Below are 27,583 nucleotides of genomic sequence, written 5' to 3'. Positions count from 1 at the left end.
TCGCTCAGCTCATAATCTGGGATGCCCAGATAGTTAATAATGTAGAATCATGGTGAGTCAATATTGAAATTTTTAATTTTAGTCCAACCACAGATTTTCTGGGATGACTAGGAAGTGCCTTTTTGAAAATTTGACATTTTATTATTGTTTAATTTCACGGCTCTTACTTTGCTTCTTTCCTGTCCCTAGAGTTCAGAATTCCACATAATTTGTTGGTTGTTTTATGAATAGTACTCTGCCTGAGTTGATTTTCATCAACTGTTAGTAGAAGGGACCTTAATAATAATCTAATCTGATATTCTTCACTTATCTCACAAATGAAAAAGTGGAAAGAAATATTTATTCCTGAAGTGCCTGTTAGAATCTCTTGGCTCCTAGTTAAGTGCTTGCTCTTAGTTTCACAAAATTCAAAGTTAGAATCACTTTTCTAGAATATTAGTTCATCCTGGATTTTTTGTTTAGAAAAGAAATTAAGGTGTGTTTTTTTTGATTTGTTTTTTTTTTTTTTTTTTTTTGCGGTACGTGGACCTCTCACTGTTGTGGCCTCTCCCGTTGCGGAGCACAGGCTCAGCGGCCATGGCTCACGGGGCCAGCAGCTCCGCGGCATGTGGGATCCTCCCGGACTGGGGCACGAACCCGCGTCCCCTGCATCAGCAAGCGGACTCTCAACCACTGCGCCACCAGGGAAGCCCGAAATTAAGGTTTTTAAATATGGTCTACCTATTATAGATTTTGAGGTTTAAAAAAATTTTTTTAATTAGAAGCAGATTAAAACTTGGCTCTGACCCATTTGGACTCGGTTGTTGAATTTGTAAAACATTTAGAATAGCACTACTTATTTAAATTTTTAAAATTTCCTGGTTATTTTAGTTTAGTGAGCATTAAAAAATTGACAAGGGGGCTTCCCTGGTGGCGCAGTGGTTGAGAATCTGCCTGCCAATGCAGGGGACACGGGTTCAAGCCCTGGTCTGGGAAGATCCCACATGCCGCGGAGCAACTGGGCCCATGAGCCACAATTATTGAGCCTGCGCGTCTGGAGCCTGTGCTCCACAGCAAGAAAGGCCGCAATAGTGAGAGGCCCACGCACCGCGATGAAGAGTGGCCCCCGCTTGCCACAACTAGAGAAAGCCCTCGCACAGAAACGAAGACCCAACACAGCCAAAAATAAATAAATAAATTTATTTTAAAAAAAAGTTGACAAGGGACAAGTTACACACTTTTATAGTTGTTGATCTGAAACCCTTGGGAGCTTTTTTTTTAAACATGAGTCTGTGAGAAACATTTCCAAAGATATATATATGAAAGATATTTTTGGATTAACGGTGTTTTTGTGGCCAACATTATAGTAAAGAGGTTGTAATGGAAAAAATGAATCAGATAAACTGGAAAATGAAGCATTTCCCTGTAGAGTCACTATGCTATAAAATATGTTTAAACTTTAACAGATGATTCCAGTTATTTCCTCATCTTCTGTTGCATAGCATATATAACATTAAATACTTCTTGAAAACAACTGTAGGGTTTTTTTTAAGTGTTTGTAATTTCCTATAAACTACTGTATTGCAAGCTTCTTGATGGTAGGTGAATACTAATTGCATGAATGAAGTTAGTCTAAAACTTTTTTTTACTTTTTCATTGTGGTAAAATATACGTAACATAAAATTTACCATTTTAACCATTTTTTAAGTGTATAGGTCTGTGGCATTAAGTACATTTACATTGTTGTGCAAACATCATCACCATCTATCTCCAGAACTTTATCTTCCTAACTGAAACTCTTTACCCATTAAATGCTAACTCCCCATTCCTCCCAGCCCTTGGCAATCACCATTCTTCTTTCTCTCTCTATGAATTTTATTCTCTAGCCCTCATATAAGTGGGCCCTCATATAAGTGGAAACGTAATATTTGTCCTTTTGTGACTGACTTCTTTCACTTAGCATACTGTCTCCAAAGTTCCTCAGCATTGTAGAATGTGTCAGAATTTCGTTCCTTTTAAGGCTGAATAACATTGTGGATATATACCATATTTTGTTTATTTATCTGTCAGTGGACACTTGGGTTGCTTCCACCTTTTGGCTATTGTAAATAATGTGCTCTGAACATGGATGTACAAATATCTGTTTGTGTCCCTGCTTTCATTTCTTTTAGGTATACATCCTGAAGTAGAATTGCTGGATCATACGATAATTCTGTAGTTAATGTATATACATTTTTTCTTTTGCGGTACGCGGGCCTCTGTTGTGGCCTGTCCCATTGCGGAGCACAGGCTCCGGACACGCAGGCCCAGCGGCCATGGCTCACGGGCTCAGCCACTCCGCGGCATGTGGGATCTTCCCGGACCGGGGCACGAACCCCAGCCCCCTGCATTGGCAGGCGGACTCTCAACCACTGCACCACCGAGGAAGCCCTATAGTTAATATTTTGAGAAAATCATAAGCATACCATTCTCTACAGCAGCTGCATCATTTTATATTCCCACCAGCAATGCACAACAATGATTCCAGTTTCTCCATAACTTTTTTAGCACTTGTTTCTTTTCTTTTTTGTTTCTTTTCTTTTAATAGTAGTCATCCTTTTGAGTATGAAATGGTATCTCACTGTGCATTGTCTCATTTGCATTTCCCTAATGATTAATGATCATCTAAAACTTCTTATAGTTTAAACACAGATTGACCCAAGCCTTGTTTCTTGAAAAATGCATTAAAATCATTGGTGAGGGAGTGAGGAAACCAGTATTCTCATACTCTCATACTCTCAGTAGTGGAAATATAAATAGGTACCGGCTTTTTGCAGGGGTGATTTGGTAATACATATTAAAAGCCTTAGAATTTTTGGAGAGATAGTGCATAAAGAAGCTGATCTTTTCTTAATAACACACACAGTTTTTTCACAGTTTGTACAACTATTGACCCAGCAATTCTTTTAGAAAAATGTATCCTAAATCTATAACTGGGGATGTGTACAAAGTTATAAGTATTGTAATAAATCATTGTAAACAACTTAAATGTCTAACCATAGAAGATATGTTAAATTCTGATTCAGTAGGCCTGAGAGTGGGAATTGGGTAAGTAGGACCTAGGAATCAGCATTTTAGACGTGTACTCTGGATAATTCTGATGAAGGTGGTCTGTGGACCACATCTGAGGAACATTTATTCATCATTACTTACATGCTTTAATTTCAGGTTCCATGGTGTGCTAAGGCCCTCTGCAAACTGGTCTTTGACTTCCCTGTTCAGCCTTCTCTACAACTACTTCCCAAACATCCTCCATCATGTTCCAGTCTAAGAGCCTTCTTGTGCAACTTTTCACTCACACCACTTTCTCCATCTGCCTTGCCTCTACTTCCCACCCCAGCTCTGCCTGGTGAAACCATACCCATTCTTCAGAGACCCACTTGTCTTCTGCAGTAAGCTTATACTATTTTTTTTTTCTGGCTTCATTGAGGTATAATTGACAGCTTATACTTCTTAGTTTGTAGGAATTGTCTCTTTTCCTTCTCTGAGTATTTTCACATTTTGTACTTCTATACCATTCCTTGTATTCCGCCCTGAAATGTTTGTATTAGTGAACATATTTTATATTTTCTACCTCCTATAAATTCATTTAGATCTTCTGTTAAATATAGCACACATTTATTGAGTTATTTTTGTATCCTGAGGGCTCAGAGAATTTTAAAAAACATGGACTTTCCCCTCAAGGAACTTATATTCCAGCAGAAGAAACGGATAGTTCTAACCTCAGTTTAATAGATTAAGTCCTGATTATTTGTGGAATGAAAAATTATTATGGACTTTCTGAGGAGATTAAGCGAGGAGGTCAAGAAAACTTGAAGTGACCTTTGAGCTAGATCCTAAAGGATAAAAATTTTTCCAAATAGGAAATTGTGGAAAGACCATATAAAGCAGAGGAAAATCAGTGAGCAGAGATTCAAATTTATTAAACCACTCAGTTAATAGTTGTTCTAAGTGCCAGGGATACAAGAACAAAGTCCTTGTTTATCTATTGGGGTGACAGATAATGAACAGATTAACAAATAAAAAGTGTTTTAGGTAGTGTTGAGTGCTCTGAAGGAAAAAGGCAGGGTAGGGGTGTAGAGAGTGATGGAAGAATGTTATCGTAGGAAAGTGGTCAGGGAAGTCCTCACCACAGGAGGTGACATCTGAAGGGAAGCATAAATTGAAGTGAGGGAGTAAACTGTGAGGATGTCCAAGGGAAGTGGGTTTAATGGAGGGAAACAACAAATGCATATGTGAAAATGTATAGTGTAAGCTGATGAGAAATGTACAGGTGGTATTTAAATTTGGGGTTAAACAAATTAAGATGAGCTCTTTTTAATGTGGCTGTGCAGCGCAGCTTGCAGGATCTTAGTTCCCCGACCGGGGACTGAACCTGCACCCTTGGCAGTGAAAGCGCTGAGTCCTAACTAGTGGACCTCCAAGGAATTCATTACAAAGATGATCTTTTTATAAAACATTTAATTTCTGAAAAATATGTAAGTTTTTTTTAACTTCAAAAAGTTTGCAAAAGGATTTCTTTAAAATCTCAAGCAGACTTTATTCTGTAGGGCATGGAATGCTTTTAGCAGTGTTTTCTTTAAAAAGGCAACTTATTCATTTGGTTAAAAAAAATAAGACAATGTAAAAAGATATTAATATAATCAGGGACTTCCCTGATGGTCCATTGGTTAAGTCTTGTGCTCCCAGTGCAGGGGGCCCATGTTCGGTGCCTGGTCAGGGAACTAGATCCCGAGTGCCACAACTAAGACCCGGCACAGCCAAATAAGTTAATTAAGTAGATTAATAATCAAAGTCTTGATCCTACCCCATCCTCCTTAGTCTCCTTCCCCACTTTTATTCGTTTTTTTAAAAAATGTATCCTTGTGTTTCTTTGTAGAAATATAAGCAAAAACACAGATTGATATTTTTTCTCCTTATGTAAAAGACATATACATAAATACACTTCCTTGCTGTTTTCACTAATTAAATGTTTTGAATATCTTTTAAATTAATTTTTGGCTGCGTTGGGTCTTCGTTGCTGTGCGCGGGCTTTCTCTAGTTGTGACAAGGGGGGGCTACTCTTTGTTGAGGTGCGTGGGCTTCTCATTGCAGTGGCTTCTCTGGTTGCGGAGCACGGGCTCTAGGTGCACGGGTTTCAGTAGTTGTGGCGCATGGGCTTAGTTGCTCTGTGGCATCTTCCTGGACCAGGGCTCGAATCCGTGTCCTCTGCATTGGCAGGTGGATTCTTAACCACTGCGCCACCAGGGAAGCCCTTAAATATCTTTCTATACAAGGAGAGCATTCCTCATTATTTTTTACAGCCACGTGGTATTCTGTTGTATAAATAGACCATAGTGCATTTAACCATTGCCTTGACAGTGGACATTTGAGTTATATAAACACAGTGTTATAGTTTGATCATTCCCAAAAGTGAGATTACTGGGTCAAAGGATATAGATGCATTTGTGACTTTGTTAGATATTATCAAATTGCTACCAGAGGTTGTACCACTCCCATCAGTGATATGTGAGAATGTCTGTTTTTCCATAGCCTCTCCAACTTTTGGATTTTTGCCAGTGTCATAGGAGAAGAATTGTATCTTAGAGTAGTTTATTATTGAGACATAATTTACATGTGCTAAAATTTGTCCTTTTAAAGTGTACAGTTCAGTGGTTTTAGTATACTCACAAGGTTGTGTAACCACCACCACTGTCTAATTCCAAACATTTTCATTATCCCCAAAAGATACCCAGTATCCATTAACAGTCACAGTCCATTTCCCATAGCCCCTGACAACCACTAATCTGTCTCTACTGATTTGCCTATTCTGGACATTTCATATAAATGGAATCATACAATAGGTGGCTTTTGTGTCTGACTTCTTTAACTTAGCATTATGTTTTCAAGGTTCATCCACGTTGTGCATTTATAAAGGGGAATTTGTGTTTTTATTTCTGTAGAATGTACGTTTTGAACTCTTTATATATTAGAAATTAGCTCTTTGCTTATAAAAGAGTTACTGAAACCTTTTTCCCCAGTTCATTGTTTTTCTTTTAATTTTTATTTATTTTTTGCTGCATTGGGTCTTCATTGCTGTGCATGGGCTGTCTCTAGTTGCAGCGAGCGGGGGCTACTCTTCGTTGCGGAGCACAGTCTGTTAGGCACACAGGCTTCAGTAGTTGTGGCTTGCGAGCTCAGTAGTTCTGGCTCGCGGGCTTAGTTGCTCTGTGGCATGTGGGATCTTCCTGGACCAGGGATTGAACCTGTGTCCCCTGCATTGGCAAGCGGATTCTTAACCACTGCGCCACCAGGCAAGTTCCCATTGTTTTTCAGTATTGCTTAGGTTGTTTTTTCTTTTAACCACGGAGACACTTTTTAGTTTTTGTACTCAGATTCATCTTTTCTTCTCATATCCAGAGTTATAACAGATATCAACTGTGTTTTATTCTAATACTTTAAAAAGTCCGTCTTTGCCCCACTGGTTTGAGGAGCCACCTCCATTAGTGGTTTTTCAGCAAAGGAGTAACACATCCATTTTAGAGAGAGAATTCTAGTAGAGATGCAGGAAACAGGCTGAAGCAGGGAGAAAGTAGTGGGTATTGTTTATAACCTTTCAGGTTTTGGTGGGGTTTTTTTTACATTTTTGTTTTTCTTCTAGGATTTTTTAATGCATAAATTTTCCAAAATTGGGATAATTCTGTTCCGTATCCTATATTTTTCCGTTAATACATCAGGAGCATTTTTCTAAATGTTTGAATTAATTTATTGAACAGATATTTATTGAGAACCTACTACCATTTGTCAGGCTGTGGGGTTTTAGATATTGGGGATAAAAGAACAAAATCCTGCCTTCAGGGAGCTTATATTCTATAAACAGTAAAATTGTAAAATAAAAATTATGTGAGGGTTAAGTGCTATAAAGAAAATTAAAGGGGCTAGAGAATGACAGATGTTATTTTAGGAAAGTGGTCTGAGGAAAGTTAAGGAGATGACTTTTGAGCAGACTTGAATGAAATGAGAGAGTGTTCTGCTAATATCTATGAAATAAAAAAGTTCAAAGCAGTGAAAATAGCAAGTACAGAAATCTTGAGGCAAAAGTATGGCATGATTGGTATGATCAGAGGAATAGTGAGGATGTAGATATCCCTAAATCGGAATGAGCAAGAGGGAGAATGGAAGGTGATGAGACCGGAAGTGTGCTCGTAGCTGTATGATAAAGGGCCTTGTAGACTATAGTAAAGACTTTGGGTTTTGTTCTGAGAGAGTTTTGAGCAGAAGAGGGACATGATCTGACTTACTTTCTAAAAGCTTTACTCTGGTTGCTTTTTGGAGAAGAGATTTGAGAGGCATAAGAGCATAAGCTAGGGGACCAATTAGAAGACTCTTGCTTTTACAATAATCTTGGTTAGAGTTGAAGGGGGCTTGGATCAGAGTTGATGGCAGTGGAGGTGGAAAGAAGTGGTTGGATTGTGGGTATATTCTGAAGATAGAACTGACAGGATTTGCTGGTATAGTTTGCCTATGGAGTGAGAAAAAGGAGTGAGGTTGCCTTGAAGGTTTTGGCCTAAAAAACTGCATGAATGGTGAAACTACTTACTGAGTTTGGGAAAACTGCAGACAGAGTAAGAGTAGCTCTTTGGAGGATGGGAGGATTGGTTTGGGTTATGTTAAATTTCATGTGCCTATTAGACATCCAAGAGAAGATGTTGAGTAGCAGATGAATTTCAAGTCTGAAGTTTCAGGGAGATGTTGGAGCAAAGTGGGACATCATTTCCAGCTTGGATTCTGGTGGAAGAACCAGCAAAGAGCACTGAAAAGGAGGCTAATAAGATAGGACAAAAATCAGGATATGTATTTAGAAGTTTGGAAAAGGAAAAGTAAGACAGAAGTAGAAACTGAAAAATAATAGCCACGAGAGTTTGATATCAGGCTGGCCAGTCCCTCATTGCCTCCCACCCCCAACTCATCCATAGGCAACCACTGACGTGCTTTATGTCATTATAGATTAGTTTGCATTTTCTAGAATTTTATATAAATGGAATCATACAGTGTGTGCCTTTTTTTTGCCTGACTTCTTTCATTTGGTCTAATTATTTTGAGATTCCTCCATGCTATGCGTATCAATAGTTTACTGCTGAGTAGTATACCACTGTATGAGTGTACCACAATTTACTCATCAACCTGCTGATGGGCATTTGTGTTGTTTCCAGGTTTTGCCTATTACAGATAAAATTGTTGTGAACATTTATGTGCAAGTCATTTTATAGACATACGGTTTCACTTCTTGCCTAGGAGCAGAATGGCTGGATCATATAGTTGGTATATGTTTAACTTCTAAGAAACTGCCAGACTATTTTCCAAAGTGATTATACTATTTTACATTCCTACTTGTATGAGAGTACCAGTTTCTCCGCATCCTCACCAACACTAGGTATGGTTATTCTTTTCTTTTCTTTTTTTAAATTTATTTATTTATTTTTGGCTGCATTGGGTCTTCGTTGCTGCGCGCGGGCTTTCTGTAGTTGTGGCGAGCAGGGGCTACTCTTCGTTGTGGTGCGGTGGCTTCTCTTGTTGCACGGCACGGGCTCTAGGCATGTGGGCTTCAGTAGTTGTGGCTCGTGGGCTCTAGAGCGCAGGCTCAGTAGTCGTGGTGCATGGGCTTAGTTGCTCTGTGGCATGTGGGGTCTTCCCCAATCAGGGCTTGAACCCATATCCCCTGCATTGACAGGCAGATTCTTAACCACTGCACCACCAGGGAAGTCCCTCTGTGTGCTTTTTTAGTGGTTGTTTTAGGTATTACACTGTACATACATAATGTATTGCCATCATTGGTGTCACATTTTATAGATTTCAGTGAAGAACAGACACCTCCCTTTTTATCCCTTTACCCTCCCTGCTGCATTTATACCAGGGTTCACTGCTTCATGAGGCTGCTTATTCCATTTTTGGAGAGGCTGATGCAGTGGGAATCTAGGAGGAAAAAAAATAGAGAGAAGAGATTGCAGTGAAAAATGTAAGGCAAATCTGATAGGAATGCATTTATTCATTTGTTTGTCAAATGTTTATTTAGCACTTAAAATGGCCAATCAGGGACTTCTCTGGTGGCACAGTGGTTAAGAATCCCCCTGCCAATGCAGGGGACTCGGGTTCAAGCCCTGGTCCGAGAAGATCCCACATGCTGCGGAGCAACTAAGCCCGTGAACCACAACTACTGAGCCCACGTGCCACAACTACTGAAGCCCGTGCGCCTAGAGCCTGTGCTCCGCAACTAGAGAAGCCACTTCAATGAGAAGCCCGTGCACCGCAATGAAGAGTAGCCCCGGCTCACGGCAACTAGAGAAAGCCTGCGTGCAGCAATGAAGACCCAACACAGGCAAAAATAAATAAATAAGGTAATTGATTTTTTTAAAAAATGGCCAATCATCGGGCTAGATGCTAGGGAAGCAGAGATAAAAGATGTGTCTAACATCTAGGGGCTCCCAGTACAGTTGAGGTGGTAAGACAAAAAGTTGCAGCAACACTGGTAGTAATGGTAATAATGGTGCTTGCCTTGAGACCAGGCACAGCTCTGAGCACTTCATATGTATACCATCTTTGTATCTACCCTTTTACAAGCATTTTCACCCCTGAACTAAATTTACCACCTTCTGTGTCACTTTTCTCAATGCCCAAAGAAGTTATCCTTCTTAGTGAAAAAAAACATTTTTGTTGAAGATACCATTTTTCTAGTTTATTCTTCCCTTCCAACTGCCAAGAAACAACCTTGGAGTTCTTTTTGGATTTTATGTTTTGTTGTTGTTTGTTTTGGGGGGTTTTGTTTTGTTTTAACTTTCAATTCATTCTATGTGTAAGATCTTAAACCCTGAAATTTCCCCCTTTGATTTTTTTTTTTCCACTTTCTTTTGGCAGCAGAACTAACCCCCCACCTTTAATCTTTGTGAGTTTATTATTTAGTTTAATTCCGATTCCAAAGATTGGGGCGAGGTGCCCTCCTCTTTATTCACCTGGGGCCTGTACATAGTTCCACCTCATCTGGAATGTAATTCTTTACTAGTAGTTAAAAGCTGAGACTAGAACAAGACTGGCTGACTTCAGATTCTAGTTTCACCTCTTAATACCTGGATGATCTCGGGCAAATTTTATAAACTTTCTGGACCTCATTTCTTCATCTTTAAAATAGATCTAATCATATAATCCACCTCCAGAGATAATCCAAATAATGAGCTTTTATATTTAATCTTCAAAGATCCTGAGTTTTAGACATACAGTAAACTTTGACTTGATCCTGTTAGGATGTAGCTGATAGAAAACTCTTCAAATATAAATAATTTGGGAGGGGATTACTTAATTTATTACCGTGTTGATACCAAGTAATTTTTTAAATTCTATTTTCTAGTGTAAGACAAGGTAGATTTGAAAGTTATTTGGAAAACAGACTAAAAATAGCACATTTGATTTCTGTCCAGTAAATGTTATAAAAGCAAACATGATTTTCTTCAGTATGTTGGGGGGTGGAGAGAGAATTGAGAATCCTATTAAATGTCAAATGATTGATTTCTGTACTGTATTAAGAATACATTCTGCAGATAAATGGGCAAAAGGATAGAATAGTTCACAAAGAAGGAGGAATATAGGGGAAGGGTATCCTGCTGTATTAAAAACATACAAATTGACATAATTTTGAAATACCATTTTATACCTAGCAAAGTAGCATAACAGACAGTGCTGATGAGGTTGAGGTAAAATTGTACTCATTCATTGCCAGGCATTGTAAACTGCTAAGACCTTTTTAGAAAGTCAAATGCCAGTACAGAGCAAAAACCACGCAGACTTACATTTCTTGTGTCCTGATAATAGCACTTCCTAGAATTTGTCTATAGATAAATTCAACCAAAGTATAAAGGAATATATTCAAGAAGACATTGTCAAAATACATTTAAATCAGTTGGCTTTCCTAATCGGCAAAAAATATTTAGGTGTTTGGCATCCCCCCACCTCTCACCACCACTCATCACATGCTCCCATATTTTCCATTCATAGAGTATGGAAATGATTTTTATTTTTTTCACGAGAGCTGTTCACAGGTTAATTTTGCATGCTCTCACTCCCTACTCTATAACCAAGTCTGTGTGCTGAAACAGGGAAGTCAGAGAAGACTGTGTTCTGAATCTTAGGCTTCTGGTAGGAGAGCGAAAAAATGTTTCTGAGAAAAGGGAATTTTAGTGGAGCAAGAACACAGCAAGACCACACTTGGCAGTGACACGTTTTTGCTTAGAAATGTCAATTCCAGAACCCACCATTCTTCTCATTCAGTTTTTTCTCCTCTCTCACACCCTCTCTCCCTCTTCCCCTTTCCACCCCACCCCCCAAATTGGAGGAGTCTACTCTGATACTTAAGCCTTTCTCTTAATGCTTACAAGGAGAAGAAAGGGATTTGGAAAGGGAAGAGTATCAAAGAAAAACCTACTGACAGCTCAGTAGATCCATAGTGGTGAGCTGCCATTTGATTAGGAAGCCCATGGTTATTTTAGAAAGAAAATCACCCGTCACCCATTTTATGAGATGCTGAAGCTACATTACCTTACACATCATTTATACTCAGGGTTCAGGTATAGGGTGCTGTGGCACTTATAAGTAGCCACGGAAAACCAGGCTCTAAGGGTTCATCATTGTCTAGGCCTACAGCTTAACCAGTATGCAGTGTGTATTTCTGGATGTGTTTAAGTGGCTGCTTTATAACTTATAAGCTTTGAAGGGTTTGTCACTAATTTCCCCCTGAACTGTTGAGAAATTATTTCATAGCAATAATTATTAAAAAGGTACCCATTTGTTTTCGGTATGGACGGCAGTGTAGAGGATGAGCTTCCTAACTAATTAACAATTGCACTTTCACGATTTTGGCTTATTGGAACAAATAGAATTTCAGGCTTTAAGGGAAATGCTTTAGATATATATGGCGTTTGGGAAAATGTGAATCTGGACTTGTGGACGTGAATCATTATTGAGTTCTGTGTTGGAAATCTGGCTTACATCACCATTTAAAGACTGCATATTATTTACTTCTTGTGGTGTGGTTTTATAACTTGTGTATGCAGTGAGAGAAGTGGTGAGCTCAGTTGGACATCAGGGCTGGAAATAAGAGTTGTACTTGAAGTCCTATGGTGAGATCTTTGTGTGGTTGGATTCTGTATGTGAATCTTCGTACTCGCATGTTATGCAGATGCCTGAACTTTTCTTCTTCTTCATTGACCTTTTGGGAACTGTTCTGAGTTTTTTTCATGTATCTTTTTTATTAAGTTATTTTGAACACATAATAACTTGGAACACTCAGGGATTGTTTTACATTCATTTATTAAATTAAATGATAGTAAGTGTGGATGACTCTTGGCCATAGCTATTCCATAGTTTGCAGAACTTGATAATGAGCAATAATTTGTCCTATATATATAGTTTTTAATCACAATACAGATGCAGGTGTTTTCCTTCTGTGAGCAGTTGAGTCTGTAAATCACCTTCTGTGGATATGGGTGTCCCAGTGACTGAGAGCCAGCTGTTGGGTGTTTAAACTAAACAGCTCGCTCCTAGTTGGCTGCTCAGATCCCATTGGGAGAGGTATTGGCTGCTCCAGAGAATAGAACAGGAATAGAGCACACAGGGTGAAGATTTTTGCAAGGCCTGTAGTGACCCAGTTTAAATTTGGTGAAATTTTCTACTTTGGCTTTTTCCTATAGGTGCCAGAGTTCATCTGCTTCAGATTTTCACCAATGACTCATCTTCCTGTCATATTTTCTTAGACTACAGTGACCTAAGACTCTTTGAGTCACTGTTAGGTAGTTTCTCCTACCACGTATAGGAGGAGAGAACAGTGATATTCAAACTCAAGCCTGTTTCCATCTCATGCTGATTGATTCCTATGGTACATAGAAAACTGTTTCTCCCTGAAAATGGCGTTCTAGTGATTTATTGTTTTCTGTGGGAGGAAACTTATGACCTTCTTTTTTCTTTTTCCCTTCCAGAGGGAATCTGGAAAACTTGTAAGCAAAACATCATTTCTCTTAGAAAATTTTGGATAACAGAAATTCTGGATAACAGGTAAAAAGTATATTTAGATTTCTTTGGTGATGCTGATAATCAACTATTATCTGCAGAAGTAAACCAAGAGAGGGAAGATAGAAGAGAAAAGCTAGGTGTGCTGTGTGGCAGGGGTTGTATTAGGGATTTTACGTACATTATCTCATTTGATGGTTTTTACCTGGATTCTGGACATAGATCTAAGAATCTCAGAATAAAACTATCCTTCAAAATTCTGTTTTAAGTGGATTTGTCTATTGATTGGATTTTTAATGTCCTCACAATTCAATCTACAGGCATTTTTTAACTTCTACTGTAAACAAAATACAGAAACATACAGAATGCTAGAATCTCTGTGATGCAGCCTGGCTCAGGAGTGTCTTCCTTGTTTCTTTCTGTCTTTTATTTTAGTTCTTGATCTTTGCCAGTTATTTGCAGCTGTACTATCTCCTTAATTCTTTTTTAATACTTTGTCACCAGGTCCAAAATTTAACTTTCCTGGTAAGGTACCTCTTCACAATGGAGTCCATCCAGCCCGGGTGTCCCCGTTATGTTCTCAGTGGCAGTCTTACTGTGACCAAATAGCCATGCTTCTGTGCTATTTTCTTCTCTATATTCCACAAAGTTCGAAGGTCTTATGAAATAATACTGTATGTAAAAAATCCAGTATAGGGCTTCCCTGGTGGCGCAGTGGTTGAGAGTCCGCCTGCCGATGCAGGGGACACAGGTTCGTGCCCCGGTCCGGGAAGATCCCACATGCCGCGGAGCGGCTGGGCCCGTGAGCCATGGCCGCTGAGCCTGCGCGTCCGGAGCCTGTGCTCCGCAACGGGAGAGGCCACAGCAGTGAGAGGCCCGTGTACCGCAAAAAAAAAAAAAAAAAAATCCAGTATATTTTGAGATATATATCTCAAATGATAGCTATAATTTTACCTTTTAAGCTAAGGAAGACATGAAAACTAATCAGACTTCCTAGGACCCTGTAGGCCCAAACCAGTGCTCTTAGACTGAGGTGAATGGTCCTACCTGATGGTAGTATAGAGAGTGAGATGCTATTTATTCTAACAGTCATTCTAGTATGAGCCTTGAAGATAAATTTCAAGTATGTAGAGAAGTACTTACTAGAGATATCATCAATGAAAAAATTAAGATTTTAATATTTGCTGATTTTCCTTTAGTATTTTTTCATTTTTATCAGGGTGAACCAGTTCAGTCACCATGAGTTGGAGCTTCCTCACTCGCCTGCTAGAGGAGATCCACAACCACTCCACGTTCGTGGGGAAGATCTGGCTCACTGTATTGATCGTCTTCCGGATTGTCCTTACAGCTGTAGGAGGAGAGTCCATCTATTACGACGAGCAAAGCAAATTTGTGTGCAACACAGAGCAGCCAGGCTGCGAGAACGTCTGCTATGATGCCTTTGCACCCCTCTCCCACGTGCGCTTCTGGGTGTTCCAGATCATCCTGGTGGCCACCCCCTCAGTGATGTACCTGGGCTACGCCATTCATAAGATTGCCAAAATGGAGCACGGTGAAGCAGACAAGAAGGCCGCTCGGAGCAAACCCTATGCAATGCGTTGGAAACAGCACCGGGCCCTGGAAGAAACAGAAGAGGACCATGAAGAGGATCCCATGATGTATCCAGAAATGGAATTAGAAAGTGAAAAAGAAAATAAAGATCAGAACCAATCTAAACCTAAGCATGATGGCCGACACCGGATTCAGGAGGACGGGCTCATGAAAATCTACGTGCTGCAGCTGCTGGCAAGGACCGTGTTTGAGGTGGGCTTTCTGATAGGGCAGTACTTCCTGTATGGCTTCCAAGTCCACCCATTTTATGTGTGCAGCAGACTTCCTTGCCCTCATAAGATAGACTGCTTTATTTCCAGACCCACTGAAAAGACCATCTTTCTTCTGATAATGTATGGTGTCACAGGCCTTTGCCTGTTGCTTAACATTTGGGAGATGCTTCATTTAGGATTTGGGACAATTCGAGACTCACTAAACAGTAAAAGGAGGGAACTGGAAGATCCGGGTGCTTATAATTATCCTTTCACTTGGAACACACCATCTGCTCCCCCTGGCTATAACATTGCCGTCAAACCAGATCAAATCCAGTACACCGAACTGTCCAACGCTAAGATTGCCTACAAGCAAAACAAGGCCAACATCGCCCAGGAACAACAGTACGGCAGCCATGAGGACAACCTCCCAGCTGACCTGGAGACTCTGCAGAGGGAAATCAAAATGGCTCAGGAACGCCTGGATCTGGCAATCCAGGCCTACAGTCACCAAAACAACCCCCATGGTCCCCGGGACAAAAAAGCCAAAGTGGGGTCCAAGGCTGGGTCCAACAAAAGCAGTGCTAGTAGCAAATCGGGGGATGGGAAGACCTCCGTCTGGATTTAACCTTGGCTGGGCTTAAAACTTGTGCTTTTCATAGTTCACGGTAAGCAGCGGCTCACGGAATAACGACTTCCACTGAGTAAACATTCAGCTCTGGTTATTTTCAGGGATGCTGTTGGCTCATGATCCAAGCTCAGGGGACTCTGAAGTGGGGGCTGGGACAGGGGGAAAGAACGGGAAACACAGTGTTCCTGGACACATGTTCCAGCAATAATACAGTTGCAGAACTTTACATTTGCGTCTTCCAGATCTGGAAAAGAACAGATATATTTAAATCATTCTTGTTGAACAGTTTTTGTATGTACAGTATTATGGTACTTTTTTTTTTTTTAGTATGAGAACTTTTCTTTGTATTTGTATATTGGACCACTGTAGTTATACTTTTATATTAAAGGGGAAATAATTCTTAAGGTAATGCCTATTAGGCTAGTGTTATTACTTTGTTCAGCAAATTCTACCCTGGATTTAAAGTTTTAATAGATGCTACATACCTAATAAAAGTGCCTCTCGTGTTGCAGGGAAGATTTCAGATATGTAAGGAGCCGGAGGAGGATGAATCAGTTCTCAGTCTTGGAAAGAAAGTCCATAGTAGAGGGAGGTTGAGATCTTTCTTTGACTTGAGAAATCTTTGAATCTCATTCATGTGTCCAGATTTGTATCTAGTCTTTGAAAACCTATTTGTGTTTTCAAAGAAGATAAAGTGATTCACTGCAGAAGTCCTTTAAATATCAAGCCTTGCCAGTGTATGCTTTGATGGTGCGTATATAATGTCAATTCTTTCAAAAGGCTGGTGCACAAAGCTGTCCTCATCCAGTAGCAGTGTGGAGACCCTGGCTAGAACTGTTCTAAGATTCCTCTGTCACAAAACAAAGGCACTCCTGGGAAATAAGCCCTGATGACATGTTTAGTTGTGGACCTGTTTGATTTGCCTTAAACCTGTATGCAAACACCTGCCTCTCTGGTTTCTTAAGAAGCCAGTGCTGGATATTTTTTTTATATGGTAACAGTAAAAATACGAAAATTCCCTTCTAGGCTAAAAATTAAAGCTACCTTAAACTGCATATGGCAGAAGGCCTAAATTCAAATTCCTTATTTTTTATAATTCACCGTGGAACTTTTATAATTTACATATTTCTGCCAATGTAGGTTTCTGCCTGGAAGACCAGTCAGACCTGGGATTCTATCTGTGAATAGACCGAAAGAGAATTTCAGTATTTATTTGCTATAGGCATATCTATTAGTTAATGACAAGCATTAATGTTCACATAACACTCGTAATTTGCAGTAGTATTTTACTGCCATTTTCAACCTTCTCTAACGTTGGAGAACTTTGCTCTCCTGTCATGTTCACATCATTTGTCTTACAGTTTATGAGCTTCTGAGTAAGAGCTTTTGGTAAAGATTTAAAGGGAGCGGTGTTTGCTTCACCAGGGAGCTTTCATTTTGGGTATCTCACTCTCTTCCAACAGAAAGTTATTGCAAGCCACCTCCAACTTTGAAATTCCAAGAGTGCTATTTTTTTGACTTAATTTTTAAATGTCAGTTCTCTATTCTTAGAACAGCGTCCTGTATGCAGTTCTTTTTTTCTTTGTTGCTGTCCATTGCATTTCTCCCCCACCTCCACCCCCCCCCCCCCGCAAAAGACACTCAGTTGCAAATTTAAGCTTATCTTCTAACCATGCATTTACCTTTATTTTGCTTTTTTTAGTCTGTAAATTTTAGCCTAGAGAAGTTCTTCAGGATCTCTAAACACTTAAGCAAAAGGTAAACTCCCTTGAGACTGAAGGGGAAATTCAGAAAATGATTTCTACATGTATGGATCCTTGATAATTAATAGACCTGCACAGTTTCCTTGAAACCAAGTGTTTAATAAGGAATTTCAAATAATTATTCTAAAACAGGGAGGCTTTTAAATACTTCAGGCCAGCTAAGATAAAGAACTAGCAATAATTCTTATGTCAGTAGAACTTCATGTATATTTCTTAATTGAAGGACAGAAAAAATACACATACATTCACATCCATATTCAGAGCCTGAAGGAGAACAGAGTGGCTTTGCCGGTGGAAGGGTTGGGGATCTGAGTGAGAGAGAGGGAAGGAGTCAAGCAGAAATGCCAGGCAGACATTCGGCGCCAGAAGCATCCACTTAGTTTCTACAAACAGGGCCTCTGGTGTTTCATCTGGGCTTGTTCTGATGAGAATGTTATCTTTTGTGTCTGGATAATTCTTCAACTTCCTCAAGTACATAGAAAGATATTCTGGGTCACTTCACATGTGTTAAGGTCTATTTTTATTCTCTCACTAAAGTTCTAATTATGACATAGATTTCCGAACTCTCACTGCTTTCTTAGTCCATTTCTTTCAGCCTTTGAACATATGAGTTTGCCAAGGCCATTCTCCCCTAACAACATGTCGTGGACTTACATTAAGAAAACGGCCCTATCAGTGTCTAGCTTGTTAACCCATTAATTGGGTCTACATTGAGTCTATAAAATATCGTTCCAGTTACTGTTCTGGAACTTGCAGGTATTTGTATAAAACACCTGTCAGCAGGGTTTTTTTTCCCTATCAAAATCATTCCTTTGAATTGCTGTATAAGACATGCTCTGTAGGGCTTCCCTGGTGGCGCAGCGGTTGAGAGTCCGCCTGCCGATGCAGGGGACTCGGGTTCGTGCCCCGGTCCGGGAAGATCCCACATGCCGCGGAGCGGCTGGGCCCGTGAGCCATGGCCGCTGAGCCTGCGCGTCCGGAGCCTGTGCTCCGCAACGGGAGAGGCCACAACAGTGAGAGGCCCGCGTACCGCAAAAAAAGACATGCTCTGTCGTATGACATTTGCTTCTCTAAATAGAAGTTGAGTGCTTAGTCCTTCACAGACTACAATCAGGATATGGTCAACATGTTATATTCCTTAAAATACAGTTGGATTTATTCAGATGTGGTGTGTCCTTTGTTCATCTTTGTTACAATTATTCAGAAGAGATCAGTAAAACAAATAGGCTTTTTTTCTTAGTTCAAATTTGAGGGAAGAATTATATAACATTTTCCCCTAAAGAAATGTTACTGTTCATTTTGTGGCTTCCTCTTTGCTTTATGCCTTAGCTTCGCCTGTTTCTATATTTGTTCATTTAAAACCACAAGCGTGTTACTTCATTGAAGTCAGTTTGTCTGGGGATTTTCCTTGACTGACGTCTACAGACTTTCGATAAAAAGGAACTTTGCCAACTAAAATGGTTCTCACAGGTTAGGGCTCCCATATATCTGTCTTTTAGAAGGACACCTATATCTTTAAAAAGAAAAACGTCATCATTAGGTACCTTAACTGTCATTTCTTCATGGTATGAGACTAGGCAGTTCACTTTACTTTTCCAAGTTCCAGGAGCCACTTACCTCTCAGAAGTGTTATGAAGTAGTTAGAAAAAGCGTCTGGTAAAAAGTATTAAAAAGCCAACTATTATTGTCATTTGTCTGACCTTGGAGCTTCAAAAAAAAAATAGGTGAAAGAACTATGTGATGTAGTAAGAAGTCCTTCAGTGCTCTTTATCACAGGAGTCAGTGATTGTTTAAAACACTTAACTTGCTCTAAGCAGTTTATACCAAGAATGGACTTAAATGTTATTCCTATTAGTCATACCTATGCTTTACCCGTTATGCTTATAAACGTCTAGGCTTTACGTTTTCTGTCTCATTTAAGAGACAGTACACTGCTAAAAATAATACCTATAGTTTAGGATAAATTTTTGGCCAGCCAGTTTTTTTATAAAAGGCAAGTATGTTATACTTGAACCTACTTCACAAATGCCTTTTTATACAGGAAAGGTCTTTCCCAACTGGAAGAAAAGTACCTGAAGTCAGAGATATGCAGCTGCTGGTCATTTTGATTGGAAGGTTCCAGTTGTTAGATTAATTTTATCTTTATAAAATCATGTAATTTCACGAAGAGTCTTACCACCTGAAAGTAAAGCCCCTGCACCTATACAGTGCAGAGTTTGGAAATAAAATTTCAGCTCGCCTATATATCGTAAATCTGTACTAATCCACAGTCACCATCAAAGATTAGAGTCACTAGGTTGACTTGCATACTTGTCACGCATTCTGGCCACATGTCCTGGAGAGTTTAAAAGATTTTATTTGTTGTCCCTAATGTGCAGTTGTGTTGTTTTTAATAATGATGGTAAGTGAGTTTGGTTCATGCACATTCCATGTTAATAATCATACTTTTGAAAGAAGCAATCCATGGATTCCAAAATTCAGGAGTCCAAACAAAAGAAAGCCCTGCTCCCGTGCAAAATCTCTACAGAAATAAAAGAAGTAAGAGTTCTGCACTTCAGGGTTGGCTTGCTGAACCAGCAAAGACATTTGGCTGTATGATTCCAAGATTGGAAGTGGTTTTCTTTTCTGTACTCTCTATTGTGTCCTCTTCGATAAATCTCTTACAGAAGTCTCTACCTCAGGCACTAAGTGTTAGATATGATTAGCATATTGATACCAAAAATCTTAGCTAGGACTTCCAACTTTTTAAGATAATTTAAATGTAAAATTCAACTGTTAACCAGCAATTTAATGTCATGTGATGTGCAGTTTGGATATTGTATGAACAGCTAAGGAGTTACCCATTCTAGTGCCAAAGATCACTCGTTGCTAATTTTGTTCTGTACAGTTGATGTAAAATTTTATGGTGGGGACAGACTCTGCTGAGGGCCTTGTCTCTAGGAAGATTTTTTGTCAGTTCCAGATGTTTTTGTCAGTTCCAAATACAGCTTAGAAGATTCATTCGTGGTCTGTGCATCTTTTTCCAAACGTGAAAACTCAACTGCCAGGAGATGTCATATTGAGGATTTTTACCCCATTCTTTGTGTCAGATAGTGCCCGAGAGCTTAATGGTTTACACAGAAAACCTGATATGAAAGTCTCTTCCCATACCTTCACCTGTAAGTTGATCTCAGTGGAAATACGTGAGCAGGAAATTTTCCAAGTAGAGGTTTGGGCTCAAAAGATGCCTGTTTTCATAGCTGGGTTAGAACTCCTCTGGAATGGCTGTGGCTAAAAGGACTTGGCGTGTTTGTGGCATCCCAATCTGGGAGGCGTAGGTGGCCTTAAGGGTGGAGGCTAAGGTCTAAGCACAGAAACCGGGAACATACCCGCTCTCTGGCTCCCTTTGGTTCTCGAGGCCTGGAGAAGAGGAGTGCCTTCTGAGAAAGATGCTCCTCACAGACGTAGACCAGTCTTGGTGTGACTAATCCACTTTGTGAGAGTAGCGGATGTGGGAGAGGGCTGAGGAGAGGGTAGCATTTATTCCAACAATGCCCTCTGTTACCCCAGACACAGAATAGCTGACTGAGTGACAGAATAGGTCATGCGTCAAGCCCACCCTCAGCGGCACAGATTGTAAACTGGTCAGCCAACCATATTTGGTAATAAACTTGTGAGCTGTTTGAAAGCTGCTGGAGCTGTTAAGTCACTGCTAGTTTGGAAAGTGGATTCTTTAGCAGATTTGCCATCAGAACAGATATTAGTACCTGGAAAAGCTGTTGCATGAAAGTTAAAGTCTGTTTTCTTTGCTACATAGAGATTAAAACAATATTTCTAAGGTTTTAAGGGCTTATACCAATCTTAACATGTAATACTTTTAGCGTTTGCCTCCTTTAGTTATTTCGAGTTGGAAGCATGTTACACAGGGGCATAAAGGATAGGGGGGTCGAGGCGGAGCTGAGAACAGAATCCAGGTCTGCACAGTGATTGCGCAGTGGCTTAATCCAGCATCCTATGTTCTTTTCCTAGCGAAGTGCAGAAGCAGATATGAGTGGGGCTCTCACTGTGGCAGGGGGTGGATCCAGCTGGCTGGACCGTCCTGTGTTTACAGCATTTTTTCCAAATGTGACCCTTGGACCACCTATGAAGAAGTAACAGGGAATTCCTATTAAGATGTTGGTTCCTTGGACCCATCTGAGGCCTATAATAAGAACTAATAAGTTCTCCAGGTGATTTTTAATCTTTTATTAAGGTGTAATTTACATGATGTAAAATTCACCCTTTTTAGTGTATAGTTACAAATGCATGCATTGAGCAACTACCACCGGAAGATACAGAATAGTGACATCACCCAAAAATTCTCTCTAGGTAATTCTTAGGTATATTGAGGTTTGAGAACCACTTAGGAAAAAAATGAAAACATGGAATGTGGGCCAGAATAAAAGTGAGAGGGGGATTGTTTTGAGCGATCTCTGTTCAAGGAGGTTTAAACCTGACGTAGCACATGAATGTCATCTCACGTGCCAGCTCAGACTGATGGCTGTCTGGAGTGGAGGACTGCAGGATGATTCAGACTCTCATCTGGAATCAGTGGGTTAGTCCGTAAGTGATTTGGGGGAGGGGCGGGGGCCGCTGGGAAGAATGCTGTCTCCAACTAGATGTTTAAACATAAGTGTTTTTTTATTGGAGTATAGTTGATTTAAAATGTGTTTCTGCTGTACAGCAAAGCGAATCAGTTATACGTTCACATATGTCCACTCTTTTTTAGATTCTTTTCCCATATAGATCATTACAGAGTATTGAGAAGAGTTCCTTATGCTATACACTAGGTTCTTATTAGTTATTTTATATATAGTAGCGTGTGTATGTCAATTCCAATCTCCCAATTTATCCCTCCCCCCCCAAGCATAAATTTTCAAAACATCTTCCAATATGCACTCAGGACTTCTGGCTTATGACTATGACTAGACCAAGAACCATCCCACCTTGTATATGAACGAGTTTGGTGTCTTTACTTCGGAGTTTCTCCACCCTACATTCTATAACATCTTTGAGGAAATTAGAAATAGGAAGTGACTCAGGGTTGGAAAACAAAAGGAAAAAGATGATGACGTGGTAACACGCATCCGCTGTCAGTTGGTTTTCTCTCCTGCCCTCTCAATCCTGAGGAAACGGCACAGCACTTCCTTGCCCTGCCCTTGACATGCTATGCCTACTTTAAACGAGATTCAGGGATGGTGAAAGAAAACCTATGGAAGCCCACTGCTAGTGCCTCAAGGAAAAGCTGACCGGATTCCCTCTTTACCCTCGGCCAAACCTCCCACAAGTATCCTTGTCTGCTCTGCTCTGCGGGGCCATCACACAGGGTATGGGCTGGCTGACAGCCTTAAACTCCAGGCAAGGCAGAACCAAGCAACTGTTCATAACCGATTTCGGTGCATAGCCAGTGACCTGAATGGGACTTGACCATGGGGAAAAATGATACAGAACTAGATAGCTTTTTTCAATTTTATTTTTAGTTTGTACAGTCAGTCCCGTGAAAGTGAAATTTTATCTTTGCTCTGGAAACATTGAAAAACACTGACAGGGAGCTCCTTCAGCCTGGCCCATTTTCCTGAAAGCGTGTTGCAGCTGTGGCTTCTGCCCAGCAGGCAGAGACTGATGTTCGATCCTGCACCCAGGTGCTGTAGAGAGCAATGACAGGCCTCAACTGCTGACTGCAGAGGGGTCTGCACAGGATTTGGGCTCCGTAAGACACTTTTAATGCCAAAAGCCCTGGAAACAGCGCGAATTGTCAGTGGATTGCTTACTTCACATTCAAATGTGGAAATGATCACAGAGAAAGGAGCTACAGCTTTGTTTTAAAATATAAATTTATTTATCGTTGGCTGCGTTGGGTCTTTGTTGCTGCACATGGGCTTTCTCTAGTTGCGGCGAGCGGTGGTTACGTTGTGGTGCGCGGGCTTCTCATTGCGGCGGCTTCTCTTGTGGAGCACGGGCTCTAGAGTGCAGGCTCAGTAGTTTTGGCGCACGGGCTTAGTTGCTCCGCGGCATGTGGGATCTTCCCGGACCAGGGCTCAAACCCGCGTCCCCTGCATTGGCAGGCGGATTCTTAACCACTGCGCCACCAGGGAAGCCTGAGCTACAGCTTTTGAACCAGTTGTGATTATAGACCAGCTTGTGATTATGGTGTTTAGTTCCAGTGGTCTGCTTTGGGGGGCTTGTTGACCCAGAAGACACATAGTGTGGGGTAGGAACTGCTTTTCCTTTATCTTAATCGACCCTAGGCTGTGAGCAGCTGCTCAAGCCAGCCCTTTGAGTTGTTGGCTATGATCCCGGGAAATAGCTAGAAGAGTAGGGACTTCCCTGGGTCCAGTGGTTAAGAATCCACCTTCCAGTGCAGGGGACATGCATTTGATCAGGGAACTAAGAGCCCACATGCCGCAGGGTAACTAAGCCCGTGTGCCACAACAACTGAGCCTGCGCTCTACAGCCCGCGAGCCACAGCTACTGAGCCCGTGTGCCACAACTACTGAAGCCCACGTGCCTAGAGCCCGTGGTCCACAGCAAGAGAAGCCACCGCAATGAGAAGCCCACGCACCACAACGAAGAGTAGCCCCCGCTCGCTGCAACTGGAGAAAAGCCCGCGCATAGCAACAAAGACCCGACACAGCCAAAAATAAATAAATACATACATTTATGTATTTTTTAAAAAGTAATATACATGCACATGTCTTAAAAATTCAAAGTACTGGGGCTTCCCTGATGGCTCAGTGGTTGAGAGTCCGCCTGCCAATGCAAGGGACACGGGTTCGTGCCCCGGTCCGGGAGGATCCCACGTGCCGCGGAATGGCTGGGCCCATGAGCCATGGCCGCTGGGCCTGCGCGTCCGGAGCCTGTGCTCCGCAGCAGGAGAGGCCACAACAGTGAGGCCCGCGCACCGCAAAAGAAAACAAAAACAAACAAACAAAAATTCAATGTACCAAAATGTGTTAAGTGGGTGAAGAGTAAATATCCCTTTCCCAATAGTTTTTCTCCCCAAATGTAAATGCTGGTCTGTTTTTGTGAGTTCTACACAGGTTTTTCCTGTGCGTATATCAGTCTACGTATGAGGTGTCATCCTATAGACACCTCCATGTCTTATTTTTTCACTTCCTACATCTTGGAGCACTTTTCACACCAGCGTTTGTAGACCTGCTTTGCTGGATGCCTTCAGTTTTATACTTTATGCTCCTAGCAACCCTCAACACCATGTTCTCAAGAGAACAGGAGAGAGAGCTTCCCAGAAGTGAATTTGCAAGCGCTTACCAAAAGCGAAGACCATGCAGGTGCTTGATGGGGGGTCTTCAGCTGTCTCTCCGAGCGTAATTTCGTAATTTCTAGTGTCTTCGTATAATACATCCTCTGAACAAGGATTGACATGTAGTTTTGGCTCTTTCCTAAAAACTGTTATTAAATTTAGCCCCCAAAACTTTCTCAGATTTAACATCTACAGAGTTAGGCCAAATCATGGTAAGATGAAGGCCAGTAAATACGCATTTCTGATGTGGTCTGATCAGAGCACAGGTACTGCTTCTGTAGAAGTGAGGTTTCCTCATCAAGGATGGTAATGGGCCCACTGCTCTGGCTCGACTGGTCGTGACACACTGGCGTATTCTCTGTTTCTGGGCAACGTGCTTTAGGAGGAACATGGGTAGGTTGGGGCATGTCCAGAGGAGAATAACAGGACAGGGCAAGACCTGGGTCCCTGGCCCGTGAAGGGCACTTAAGGAATCCGAAAGGATCTTTAGCTTGAGGGAGAGAAGACTTGCACTGGGGAAGTAGGAGCAGTCCTCTCAGTTAAAGGACTCGCCTAGGAATTCCGTGGTAGTCCAGTGGTTAGGACTCCGGGATTCCACCGCAGGGGACACCGGATCGATCCCTGGTCAGGGAACTAAGATCTCGCATGCAGCGGGACGAAAAAAAAAAAAAAGGACAGTCCTAGGAAGATAAGAGGACACTAGCAAGGAGGAATCGGAGGGAGGCAGAACGTGGTTACAATTTAAGTTTTCTGATAAAGAATGTCTAGGGTTCTGAGGTGGTGTGTTTCCCATCATTGTAATTCACACGAAGCCTAAACTGGGGGGTTTGCAGCAGGAATCAAGCGGGAAGTTGGACAGATACTTTCTCAAGTCCTTCTCATTTCCTGATTCTGCAGTTCTGTCTGAATAAACAAGATTTTAGTCTCCATCCCCCTTTCAACAACACTGATTATTAGGATTTTTTTCTTTTATTCTTTCCCCTGAAGCTCCTGGAGGGGCTGGCCAAGTGTTTTAGTAAGTAAACACTATAAATCTTTGAAGTTTATGAATTACTCAGAAAAGGGAAGAACCCATGGAGATCCTCTGAAGCTAGTGGCCGGCTCTTGTGTTGGAGCAGCAGGCCTGTTCTACCTCATAGCTCCACCGTCTCCGCTCTGGGCCACGGCGACTGCACAGGGTGTCATGTATTAGCGTCCTCCCCAGCAAGGATGTTAGGTAGCCCCACATAAGAAAAAACTCTGCAGAAGTTGCAAAAAGACAGAAAACGAGACTCCCTGAGTGCCTTTACAGAGTTGTAGAAAATAGGAGCTTTACATCAAAGTTAACAGGGTCAGATGAACGTTACAAGCAACATAGTGGGTTCAAGGGGGCGTGTCCTCTAAGGCTGGGTTTCCTTATCTGTCAAGTGGGGCTAAAATAGACCTGCATTTGGTGAGTGTATCACCTGAGATGCTGCGCCAGTGCCCGGCCCACTGTAAGCCCTTACTAACTAGGGGCTGTGAGTTCTAAGGCTTCATACATGAGGGTACTTGGTGGGACGAATGGTGTTTCCACCAATAAACCTGGAAAGGCTCAGAGGAAATATGGTTGAGGGAGAGGGTGTGGGATTGGGAATATAATCCCAATTCTTTTTTACAGTAACAAGTCAGATATTCTTTCTGCTGTGCATTGGGAAAGAAATTTCCACAGTGAACACCTGTTGTGGGGTATGTCTCAAATGAAACTGTTTTGCTCTCACACCCCATAGATCATTCACAATCCAGATTAAACCCCAGTTCAACACAACAGGGGCTTCGCTGGTGGGCCAGTGGTTAAGAATCCACTGTGTGGCCGAGAAAAACAAACAAAAAAACAAAAAAGCAGGACAGTTGTGAGCCAGTCTGGATTTTCAGGTCCAGTTGTACGTTTCCTATTGTTTTCCCTAGCCCAGTGCACAGCCATCCAATCCAGTCCAGTTTAGTCTTTGGAGGCACTGCCTTTTTTTACTTGACAAACACTAAGCACCATGAATATTGCAGGCATCACATTACATGCTGGGAATATGATACTGTGAAAGGCAGGCTCTGCCCACCCGTCACGGAGCTGATGCTGTCTGGAGGGGTGGGAAGCATGCGTGGACAGGCTAGTGTGATGGAGTGTGCTGAGTGCTCTGATCTAGGAAGGAGAACAAGTGTTCCAAGAACATGTGGGGGAGACACCCAACCCAGGTGTCTTTCTGGAGCAAGCCACGTCCATTGAGACCTAAATGATGAATAGGAGTTAGCTGGAGAAAATGAGGGTCAGTCACGTCATAAATGGGGAGAAGGTCCTGAAAAACTTCAAGAGACTGAAAGAGATTCCCAAGGTTGTAGTCTAGGGGGAAGGTGGACTTGAAGTGAGCTGGAAAGGCAGGTAGGGAACAGGAAGGTGAGCCAGAGCTCCGCGTTGAGGAATGACTGGAGAGGGCGTGGCTGGAGGAGTGGAGCTGGCCGTTGCCAGGGTCCGGATGATGGGATAGAGAAGGAGATGGATTTGGAGTTGACAACCTCCAGTGTTTGCTCCAAGGACTGGATGATTTTTTTTTTTTTTTTTTTCGCGGTACGTGGGCCTCTCACTGTTGTGGCCTCTCCCGTTGCGGAGCACAGACTCCGGACGCGCAGGCTCAGCGGCCACGGCTCACGGGCCCAGCCGCTCCGCAGCACGTGGGATCTTCCCGGACCGGGGCACGAACCCATGTCCCCTGCATCTGCAGGCGGACTCTCAACCACTGCGCCACCAGGGAAGCCCTGGATGATTGATGAGGAAATGTGATGGTAGGAGCAGCCAATTCTATCAAGAAGTGTGGCTGTGGTGCCACAACTACTGAAGCCCTCGCGCCTAGAGCCCACGCTCCACAACAAGAGAAGCCACTGCAATGAGAAGCCTGCGCACCGCAACAAGCCCGCGTGCAGCAATGAAGACCCAACACAGCCAAAAATAAATAAACAAATACATAAATTTATTAAAAAAAAAAAAGAAGTGTGGCTGTGAAGATTCAGGGCTGGTAGCCAGGGGTGTTCTGGTGGTGGTGGTTTTGTTTTT

The 27,583-nt window shown here is 41.6% G+C and overlaps 1 protein-coding gene across 5 annotated transcripts in view; it reads left to right on the top strand.

Annotated features, from left to right (window-relative positions):
* The window catches only part of GJC1 (gap junction protein gamma 1), a 36,769-nt gene extending 15,641 nt beyond the window's left edge, over positions 1–21,128 (top strand). For 3 of the 5 annotated variants that reach the window (XM_079905646.1, XM_079905647.1, XM_079905648.1), the window contains exons 2-3: positions 13,017–13,092; positions 14,267–21,128. In XM_079905646.1, the coding sequence (XP_079761772.1) occupies positions 14,287–15,477 (1,191 nt within the window). In that variant the 5' untranslated portion in view covers positions 13,017–13,092; positions 14,267–14,286 and the 3' untranslated portion in view covers positions 15,478–21,128. Of the gene's footprint in view, positions 1–1,027; positions 12,500–12,610 lie in introns of those variants that run through there. The other 2 variants (XM_079905649.1, XM_079905645.1) reach the window with 2 other exon arrangements.
* The last annotated feature ends 6,455 nt before the right edge of the window (positions 21,129–27,583 follow it).

Source organism: Stenella coeruleoalba, assembly GCF_951394435.1.
Source record: "Stenella coeruleoalba genome assembly, chromosome: 19".
Taxonomy (NCBI): Eukaryota; Metazoa; Chordata; class Mammalia; order Artiodactyla; family Delphinidae; genus Stenella; species Stenella coeruleoalba.
The sequence above is the reverse complement of the archived record's forward strand: the minus strand, read 5'-3'. Positions and strand labels throughout refer to the sequence as shown.